At 44.7% G+C, this 10,948-nt stretch overlaps 1 protein-coding gene across 4 annotated transcripts in view; it reads left to right on the top strand.

Annotated features, from left to right (window-relative positions):
* The first annotated feature begins 2,630 nt into the window (after positions 1-2,630).
* Slit2 (slit guidance ligand 2) overlaps positions 2,631-10,948 on the top strand; it is a 346,008-nt gene continuing 337,690 nt past the window's right edge. For all 4 annotated transcript variants that reach the window (XM_038332274.1, XM_038332272.1, XM_038332275.1 and 1 more), the window contains exons 1-3: positions 2,631-2,809; positions 5,466-5,537; positions 6,662-6,733. In XM_038332274.1, the coding sequence (XP_038188202.1) occupies positions 2,631-2,809; positions 5,466-5,537; positions 6,662-6,733 (323 nt within the window). The remainder of the gene's footprint in view (positions 2,810-5,465; positions 5,538-6,661; positions 6,734-10,948) is intronic.

Here is a 10,948-nt window from a genome sequence, read left to right as displayed (position 1 = left end):
GGTGGCTTAGGAAGGCTTGCAAGAAGGTTGGAAAACATTATTTCAAACTTGCTACTCTGAACTTTTAAGCTTTCCAAAATACGTGTGTGTGTGTGTGTGTGTGTGTGTGTGTGTGTGTGTGTGTGTGTGTGTGGGGCGTGCGTGTGTGTGTGTGTGTGTGTGTGTGTGTGTGAGGGGAGAGAGAGAGAGAGAGAGAGAGAGAGAGAGAGAGAGAGAGAGAGAGAGAGAGAGAGAGAGAGAGAGAGAGAGAGAGAGATCCGCAAAGGCAGATCTATTTCAGTAGGATTTTTTGTTTTAATTTAAAATCATAATCTCACTGTTTTTCTCTTGCAGCAGCGTTGCAAACCCAGAACGGTTCCCTTTAGAATTGCGCCTCAAAAGGCTGCGGCAGAGGCGCTGCCGGTTCCTTTTATTTATGAGCAGCATTCAAAGCCGGCCCTCTCCCCAATCTCTTTCTGGGAACCTCGGTCTCGGATCTCGGGTCACCTCAAGGGCCAAGGAGTTGCGGGGCGGGGACCCGGGAGCCTCCTTCTAGTGGCAAACTTTGCCCGGGCTTTGGAGTCTCGGCTCGCTGGAGCAGGGGCGCACGGGAACGCGCGCAGCCACCTCCCCCCCCCGGGCGAGAGCAGCCGGGGCCTCACCTCTCCCGGGCGAGCGAGGTGCGGGCTTTCAGCGCGCGTCCAGGGGGCGGGGCGGGGCTCGCGAGGGCGGAGCTAAGGGTGGTTGCTTCCCGCTGCTATATAAAGCCCGGCCACCGCGTTAACTTCGGACTTGGGTTTATTTATTTGCGGAGCGCCTGGACGGCGGGGGTTGGAGGAGGCGGCGGCTGTGGCTGCTGCAGACGGTGGTTAAAAAAAGGAGGAGGAGGCGGCGGCGGCGAGGGATGGGAGCGCCCAGGCTTCGGGGCGCAGGCCAGAGCTGCCGAGCTTTCCTGGGGCAGCGGGAGTACTGAGGAGAAAGGGGAACGTCCCGGGGGCCCACAGGCGACTCCAGAGGCGCGGGCTGGGGTCTTTTTGTTCGGCTGCGCTCAGCGCCCAGCAGCCAGAGCGGACAACTCCAGTTACAACAACAACCCACCTTCCAGCAGCCCGGCGAGACTTAGGCAGCCGCGTCCGTCCTATTGTTTAGACACTTGCCTGGGGCTCCGGAGCGCCAGTCCCCTGCTCTCTGTCTCCGCCTTTTCTCTCCCCCACCCCACCTTCCTCCCGGGAACCGCAGGCGCCGAAAGCCTCCCCGAGAGGGGAAGGGGCTAGAAGCTAAGCGCTAGCTGGACTGCCGTCGCCGAGTCAGGTGCAGTGTCTGTGGCTAAACGGAGTCTCCACGTTCGTGGCTGGACTCCTACCGTGACAGTGGGAGACCGGATCCAACGCCTGGGGAAACTTCCTGCACTTTGAGGTTGAGGACCCACTTGCAGGAGCTGCCTGAGGGGTGGCTGAGAGGCCGTGCACCTCGGGACATCGCTGTTATTTCTTCTACCTGCGCCGTCAGGTGTGTGCGGCAGAGCTGCGGCGGCGTATCCCGGAGACCCGAGCGGCTGACAAGAGCGCGGACACCCGACTGCCAGTCAGCTGTCTACTGTGATCTACCTGGGTAGCAGATCCCATTCTCCCGCCTATCACTTAGTATACCCATCAGGGCGTACTAGCAGCACTGGCATCGCGGACACCTAGCCTTTGCTTTGCTTCTCCTGGCTTGCCTGGCTCCACGTCTTGCCCCAGCCAGTTCCCACTCAATCTTCCTAGGAGCTCTTGCTTTCCTAACTAAACTTGGCTTCTTGGATTTTTTTCTGCAGAGGTGCGGACTAGTGGATTTTTCTTCAGGGCTGCAGCAGTCCGAGTGCCCTTTTGTCTCTCTGTGTGACCTCAGGGGCAGGCCCTGGTGCAGAGCGTCGCCAAGGACGCCGGGAGGGAGGCGGGATTGCCCAGATCTCCTCCAGTGAAGTGCATGTGTGAGTGCAAGACATCCTTGGCTGTCGGGAGGCGGCGAAGACGGGTTGGGGCTGCTGCTGTGCCGCAGGAGTGGAGAGGCCCTGTGAGCTGAGCCCCGCAGCGCCGCCCGGCGCCCCCAGGGCTGCGTGAACACCCGGTGCACCCCCGCGTGCGCCATGCCCAGTCTTTCCGAGGGCTCTGCTCTGGACCTGCCAGGCTCTTGCACCTTTTAGCTTGAGGGAGCCCACTTTGATCAGGTCCACCATTACTATCGAAGTCCCCTCCTCAGCCTTGCACTCTGCCAATTGGAATCGAATTTTCTAGAGGGTCCTTGGGGTCAGAAGTCCTCGCTCGTCTTCAGGCAACCGACCCCTGCATCTTTGCGGTCGTTTCGAGTAGGAGCTCTTTTACCGCCAAGTTGAAGACGCGCTCTGTCCTCACAACTGCATCGGGGTCCCCTATAGCCTAACCCGGGCCTATTGATATTCAGGACCTGAAGTTGCCCACCGATCTTCTGCTCCGCTCAAAAAGCGTGGAGAGTCGGGGAAAGGCGTGTGCTTCTGCCAGTTCTACTGCTTTATATTACTGTTCTATATTACTCTCTGTGCCCAGGGCCAGGCATCGAGCCTCGGACACTGCCTAGTTCTCACTCAATAGAGAGCTAAAGAGAAGTCCCTCAAAGCAAGGATCCTGTTAGGGAAGATGAGCAGCATTGGCTGGCAAACACTGTCCCTGTCGCTGGGGTTAGTGTTGTCGATTTTGAACAAGGTGGCGCCGCAGGCGTGCCCGGCCCAGTGCTCCTGTTCAGGCAGCACGGTGGACTGTCATGGGCTGGCACTACGCAGTGTGCCCAGGAATATCCCCCGCAACACCGAGAGACTGTGAGTATGGCCTCTTCGCCTTCCCCACTCTCTTCCTTCCCATCGAGGTAGAATATCCTCAAGCATTAAGCCTGGAAAGTCCGCGCGTGGTAGAAACCGGTTCCTGGGGCAGCTCTCAGAGACTTTCCAGCACGCACATCCCCGGGGGGGGGGGGCCCTCTGAAAAGGTAAAAGACTGGCGGGCACCAAACTGGGAGGAGCCTTTGCCAAGGAGGGGCGGATCACTGGCAGCTGCATGTCCTTTTCCTGCCCACCCCCACCTCCACCCCCGCCACTTGAAACTGCTTCTGGACTGTGGACCAGTTCTTTCTGGCTTGGGGAGAAAGGCGCCTGGGACTAGAATTCAAGGATGCCCGGGGCAAGGGAGGTGTGACTGTGTTTCCCAGACTCTGCAAAAACGAGTCACCTTGCGGTGTTGCAAACACGGGTTATTTCAGGACCTTGTTGCTTCATACTGTGGCAAAGGGAGGTGGCAGACTGTTCAAAGAAGATAAGCTTTCTCTCCCAGGCTTTGTGTACCCTTCTAAATGCCGGGGAGGGGGTGCGGAATATTGGGGGTGCCCTGGGGATCTTTTCATAATCTATGAAGGATGAGTGCAAGAATAGGCTCAGTAACAACCCTCGTCGTCTCCCGGCCGCGACTTTCTAAAAGCCCCTCTCATTTAGAGGGAGGAGGCGGCAACAGTAGCTAAGCGAACACAGTTAGTAGCAGACTTGCTGGATGACTGTGTCCCAAGGCTTAAGTAAAGTTAGTTCTCCGCCTGGAACTTACTGGGCCGGGTCCAACCGCTTTGGTGACCCTGTGGCCCTGGGCTGCTTCCTCCAGCCCTTCCCGCTGCGGCTGTGTGCCCTTGGGCACCTTGCTGGCAATCTGTGAGCTCCTTCACGTGGTGGCAGCTGCTCTGTCTGCCCCTCTTCGCGCTCTGCCGCCCGCAGACATCCCCGCCTCCCTGTCTGCGCGAGTCTTTAATGAAGAAATAAACGCAGATCCGGGGATGACGGCCCACGCGCTCCTGGTGGGGCACTTCCCGAGTTAGGGAAGCGAAGCGCAGAGGCTGCTCTCTTTGTGAAGCGGAGCCCTCCGCTGTGAGCCGGCCCCAGCGTCCGGGATGCGCCGGACTCTCCCGGTTGCACTTGGGTCAGGCAGGCGCCCATGACTTGGGCTGGTGTGAACTGGACTGGTGTGGCTTGGGTGATTGCGGAGAGATTCCGGTTCTTTGCCAAGACTGCATTTAGCTGTCTGGAAAGGAAGACCCTAGGACAGCAAGCACTTCTGCACTCAACGTCATCAAGGCCAACAGTTGCCTCCAATCCGCTCCCCCATTCTCACTTTGAGGGCCCAAGTCCAGGATTTTCTTTTTTCAAAAAGGTTTGCCAAGTCCCTGCTCCACCGGGGCTCTCCCCTGATTATATTTCTAAGCCCCCAGTGCCCAACTAGTTGGGCCTGACCGCGGGTGTCTCATCAGGATGTGATGCTGGGGTCCGAAAAGCAGGAGATAACAAATAGCCCTTGAAGTACTCCCACAACTTTAGAGACAATTCGGAGCGGTTGGTTGAGGGGAGAAAGGGTGGAAAACGATGAGAAATTCTAATTTAGCTCTTGTCATTCCACGCCCTTCAGAAAACTGTAAACACTAACTTGTCAAAGCCCTGAGTTTCCAGAAAAGGCATTGGAGTACCTAGTAATTGAAAAAAAAAAAATCCTTATGAGAGATTTGTGGAGTTTTCAGGAAACCACACACTCGGTGCTTGTTTATAAAATTCTACCGTTAGCAAAGTAAACACTTTAAATACAGATTTCAGCAGGAAGTTTGGAAGTCGAAAGTAAGAGAACTTCCAGGAAGGAACCCAGAGAAACCTCCCAAAGGCTAGTTACATTGTGAATGAATGAAGCCATGCAAATTTAGTTGTTGACCAGAAAAGAAGGTTGTGACTGAAGAAAAAGTGGCACATAAGTGGAACAAACGTGTCAAGGCCAAATCCTACTTTCATTATTGTTACCACTAGTGGTTTAAACTGCAGTCACTGCAGTTGGGGCGGAGGGGGAGGCAGGAGCTGCAATAAAGAGTCTGCTAAACCCAGGGAACCTAGAAGGGGGGGGGGGTGAAGGTCTTTGAGGTGCCTCGCTCTCCCTGACCCTGACACACACTTTTCTTTGCCTCTGGAATTTTGGCCACAATGTTCCCTCAAAGTGTTCTAATTTAAAAAATTTCTTCGCGAATAGTATGAGGGAAATTTTTTTTCATTAAAGTTCATGAAAGAAAATTCTTGGGGGCTGTGCTAAAAATAAAAGCGACATTGCAGAATACCTCAGTAAATAAATACCCACATTCTTTAGGAAACCCAAATCGAAAGCACTCTCTCACACAGGCCACAAACACACAACAAAAGCCAGGGTTAGTGGTGACATCACCACTCTCTTTTCTTGTCATATGTCAGCAAGAATTTTGTAAACATGAGACATTTATAAACTACTATTTCAAAGGCATCTTCCCTCCGTTCCCCAGCTTACTTTTAAGCCACACTAATTGAATTAAGGTTTTTTGTTTTTTTCCCCTAAAGCTCCAACATGCTTTGAGTTTTACATTGACAAAATATGATAGAAATAAAAAAGGAACTTTATTTATTTATTTATTTTTTTTTGGTTGTCTCTTAGGGATCTGAATGGAAATAACATCACAAGGATTACGAAGACAGACTTTGCTGGTCTCAGGCACCTCAGAGTTCTGTAAGTGTCTCCTTCCTCCAAGTCTCAAGTTTTGTTTTTAAGATAGGATACTTAGTTATAATCACTAAATGTTCATAGAGTTTAAAACTTTTCTGAAGACAGGAGCAGTTTAAAAAATTCTTAAGGTCTTCTTGTATTTCTTTTTGTTTTCCATTGTATAACTTTTAGTGCAATTGTGCCTTTAAGAGTGGCTGTATGATGGGGATAGTAGGGTAGATAGGACCTCAGATCTGTACTCTAACGGCATTACATAGAAATGAAGAAACATTCTTTTCACAATATAAGTAAATAACAGAAGAAGTCCTATACTTGGAGGACTTACAGTTAACCTGGGAAGGCTCAGCAGATTGCTCTTTCATCTTACTGAAGGAAGAGCATCCAGATTTCTTTCCTTCAGAGAAAAAGTAGAGAAAAGCGTTTACACTAAAATCATGCAATCATCTTTTCATCAGATTTTGGGAGACATTTATGTATCAAATACATTGGTCCCACTTTGGGTTACATTCCCTATTTTGTAGTTTTGAAACTGACAAAATATTGCAATATAATTAATACACTAATTAGTGGTTTAAATTAGCTGTGAGTTAACCATTAGCTGAGAGTCAATATTTGTAAATTTATGTTGCCCCACAGGTTTGTAAATATTTACACCCAGTGGTCATGTATTTTTGACCACCATGGGTCCAGAGTTAAGTTTTAAGGAATTACTTTGGTCCATATGGCATTTTCCAGTCCGTGATGTGCATGCCCAGGTCTGAATTAAACTCAGAATGTGCTGAGCTACTGAATTCCTTAGCTAGGAACACCAGTGAAATCAGTGTAAGAAACGAGCTTTTAAAAGATAGTTTCTATTGTCAACTTACTTTGGAGTTTAAGGTTTAGAATTTACTTTTCATTAGTTACTTCTCTGAGAAACTTCTTTAGTAATTAAAAAAAACCTCTGGTATGGAAGCTACTTCTCCCTCTGAGTTCTCTCACCTGCTTTATTATTAAATTTGCTGGGGCCTCGGAATTCAGAGCAAAATACATCGGACACATAAGAGAGGGATTGCAGGTTTTTTGGCTGCTAAGTTGAAGCTCCTCACATGGCGACATTTAGAAGCCAGTTCTGTTTTGCATTTCAGTCAGCTCATGGAGAACAAGATCAGCACCATTGAGAGGGGAGCTTTCCAGGATCTGAAGGAGCTGGAGAGACTGTAAGTATTCTCAGTCCCAAACTCATGACAACATGTCTGCACGTTTAAAACCACTTGGATTTCAAGAGTTGCGTCTTCAGTTTCATGGCCTAGCTTTTAAAGTTTAAGAGGAAAGGGCACAACTAAGTGTTTTCCAGCATAAAATCCAAGTCCCTAGGTAAAGAGCGTGAACTTGTATTAAGGCATGAACGTTCAGGGCTTTCCTGAGACACTTACTTCCTTCATAGTCATTGTTTTGGCACTAAAATAGGTACATGTGTTCCTGTCTGTTCTCTGTGGCTCATGCAGAAAGGACCACTGGAAATTTTATTTGCATTAATGGTACTTTATGGAAAGAGAGGCTTGGCTGAGAATCTTGTAAACATCCATGTTGTTGCTGTTTGTAACACTGTTGATACTTTAGGACATTAAAAAAAAGGTTGCTATCAATGATTTATATTTTTTGCTATTGACTACTTACTGTGAACACTGATAATAACCACTACTCCCAATTATATTAATTGTTTTATAATAGCTTCTAAAATATAACAACTGGGAAAAATAAGTCACAAATTATTCAGGTAGGGATGAGTGGCCATTCACCACTGACATTTTTTCCCATGAAATTTAAGTGTAGATTTTTCACTTTCCAAACCATTGTTTTAGAAAGAAACATCTCATAAGTATGTGTATTTCAAGACTATTATTGTCAATAATATATATTATTCAATTATACAAATGTATAATAGGCAAAATTTATATCTGAAATAAGAAAAATTATAGACTTTGAACTATTAAATATGATTTATAGTTTTCATATGTCATAATTATTCTAGTTCAATAGGTTTTCATTTTTAAGACAGGTAAAATCTGTATTAAAAGCACTGGTAATTATTTTAATAAGTTGCCTGTCCTAATAGTTATTTTAGGAAAAATAAATTTGGTACTTGTATCTAAAATTTTAAATTTTGGCATAGAGTGTATTCAGATTCACTGGGTCCAAGACCAAGGTTAAGTCTGTCCTTGTTTAGAAGTGGAAAGTTGTCTTGTAATTTTGTAATACATTTGTGAATACATAGGACTATGTGTTTATTGCCTCAAGCAAAGCATGGTCATGTCTACTTTATTTTAGCTTAAAAGTCTGTTTATTTCAGTGTAACTGTGGATTAATATGTAAACTGGTTTAGCCACACTGGGGTACTTTCTGAGCAAGTGAGAACAGATAAATATTTTTTGGATGTATACCCAAGTTCTTCTGTTCATAACCCATGTTAAATATGTAAAATACTCTGAAAGTATTTATTCTTTATCGGCTTCATAGATGTTTGTCCATAGCTGATATACCTACCTAGTGAAAAACTCTCAAAGATATTTTAGACCACATTTTTTAAATGCATTGATAAAATGTAATGAATAGGTAATTAAATGTTCATTGAAACGCTAGCCTTTGGTCAAGAGTGATCCTGATAGCTTGGTTCTGAAGCTCTGTTTCAATCACAGAATCATCCATGAAGCTTTCTGCTGTATTGTAATTTTAAATCTTTAGGAACATAACAATGCACACTTTTTCATATTTTTAAAGCCACTTCAGAATGTCATTTGAACTTTCATCTTAAATAAATTAACTCTTCCTAAAAAAAAAATCCTACAGATGCCATAAAATCTGAAATTTGATTAGAGTTGTAAGAGGATACTAGTTTTTGACTTTTACTTCCCCTGAGAATGTCACTTCATCTCAGAACAATTTTCTATTCTAGAAAGACTAAGTCAGATGTTGCAGAGTGGGAGGAGGGTTTGTAATTTTGAATGAAAACTAATATATATGCAAGACTTCTTTAAATCACCCCAGCTGTTGGCTGAGAGCAAATATTTCATATTTGTGAGGAAAAGCTGAGAAAATTCCATTTGTTTACAACTGCCAAGTCCATCAGATGGAAGTGCATTGTTATCTGACAGCCAATTCATCTCCTTGGGACTCTGGAATTCTAAGCCATTTCTTAGGAACATTGTGGATACACTTTTCAAATATTTATTTTTAAATATATTAAATGTCAAGACAGTTTTACTAAGACATGCATTCAACATTGTTGTGGAGAAGACTACTTTAAATTTTGTTCAGTTTATTTTTTTTAAGAAACAAAAGTACAAAACCCAACCTTGTGAGTTCCACATTCAAATTATTATGGTTATAGCATCTACCCCTATTTTATTAATGTCGCACAAATTTGCTTGTTTTCTTAAAAAATTTCAGTGGGCAATGTAAGAAACAGAAAATAAGTAATGGATTAATGTTAAACTACGGATTGTATAATCTATGTGATTGTTCATAAGTTAGATACAAAATTTCAAATTGAACTCAAAATTGCTAATGCATTAGAATTAGTTTATGTTGTAACCGTCATTCAGCAAGTAAAGCATGACTTCAGTTTTTTTTTCTTTGTGTGTAAACCAAAACAGAATTGAAAAACATCAACTTTATTGACATACAGTTTATGGTTCTGAGTTGTTTTCATTTTGAAATGGTAACAATAATAGCATTTGTCAACATGAAGAAATTAAACTTCAGAGATACTCATAATGTTGGTGAAGTTATATCTTAATAAAGAGAAAGACAGATCTGAAAATAGTAAATACTATCTGCACCTTTTATGAAATTGGTTTTTAATTTGTAAAATCAAGGTCATTTTAACTTGAAATTACTGTATATGTAAATCAAAGCACTTTTAGAACAAAAGAAAGGTATTTTTCACTTAATGAAATAGAGGTGATTAAAAATGCTGGTCAAAATGTTAAGATGTCCTTCTTTTCTCCTTCCTCCCTCCTTTTTCCTTCCTCCCGCCTTCCTTCCTTTACATTTTTCCTTTCTTCGCAACACTTTTCTCTTTCCTTGTTCTCTCCTTCTTTCTTTTGCTATTGTGGAGAAAACAGCATCAGATGATGGCGATTTCATCAGCGTCTAGTTTATTGGCCACTGTGAATGGGATAGGTTTTAATGGAGCTTGTGCCCCATGAGCATATGATACTTCCTGTTGGCGCAGTTGCTGCCATACACCCAGGCCTGACATGCCCATGGGCAAGGTGTCTGGAATGCTTTGTTTTATCAGTAGTATTATTTATCTGGAGTTGGGAGATCATGGAGAGTACTCACCATGCAAACTACAATACAACAGCTTCCTGTTGTTTGATAAGAAGTTATAGAGGAATGTAATGAAGTGATTTTACCAGCTGATTCAATCCAATCAATTAAGAATAACCAAAGTACATACTTGTAAGTTACAGCATAAAGTTAAGATTCTGGAAGTATGCTTTTTCTTATACTTGACAAAAGGCTGGATAGCTCTGCAGTTCTCTCTTAAAAGTTATTAATTCAGTGTATATAATATCTTCATCTTCCTTTCTTCCTTCCTTTCTTCCTACCTTCCGTCCCTCCCTCTCTCCTTCCCTCCCTCCGTCCCTGTCTCTGTCTCTCTCCCCCTCCCTCTTTCACTAGCCCCCCCCTTTTTTTTTCTTTTCCAACACAGAAATCCCAGAGGTTGCTGAAACTTGTGCTGCCCTGGCTCTCTGTCCACGGCTATGGTTATGTTATATTCATTTTGTTCTGCTCTTTTGTTTTTTATGGCTGTCTGTTGGGTCTTTGGCATTCTACTGGTAAAATCAATTCCTCTCATTTTGAAAACTCCCTCAAAACATGAGTGGCATATTTGATCTACCGACATTGCCGAAAGGAAATACATGTTTGTCTAACTTATGTTCCTGGAGCAGCAGCATCCAGGAATACAAAACATGGCTTTGTGTGGACGACACAAATACCACATACTCACTACGGTAATTACAGGAATAGGAGAGCACCGTGGATGGGTAGATAGTTTCAGAGTGCTGGCTGTATGATGCTGTTTTAGACATTGTTGATGGGGGCACGACAGAGAGGCAGAATAACAGAGGGGAATGGGGCTGAATGAATTATCTAGCCACTACAAGATTTAGGCACCCTTTAATACCCTCTGCTGGATCAACAGTGAAAAATAGTCAGTTGTGTTCAACTCAACTCCATTCTAAATTCAGAAACATTAGACAAGAGAGACTCCCACAGAGCCTGAATTTCATTTCTCCTGTGCAATCTTGATTACACGACTTACTCTTTAAAAACTTATTCCTCTTCAAATTAGTTAATAAGACCCCTCTCTTGCATCAATAGTGCAACTGTCTGTCTTTCAGACAAAACTTCATTCAGCTAGT

Source organism: Arvicola amphibius, chromosome 1, assembly GCF_903992535.2.
Source record: "Arvicola amphibius chromosome 1, mArvAmp1.2, whole genome shotgun sequence".
In the NCBI taxonomy this organism is placed as follows: domain Eukaryota; kingdom Metazoa; phylum Chordata; class Mammalia; order Rodentia; family Cricetidae; genus Arvicola; species Arvicola amphibius.
This window is presented reverse-complemented; position numbering and strand designations above follow the sequence as displayed.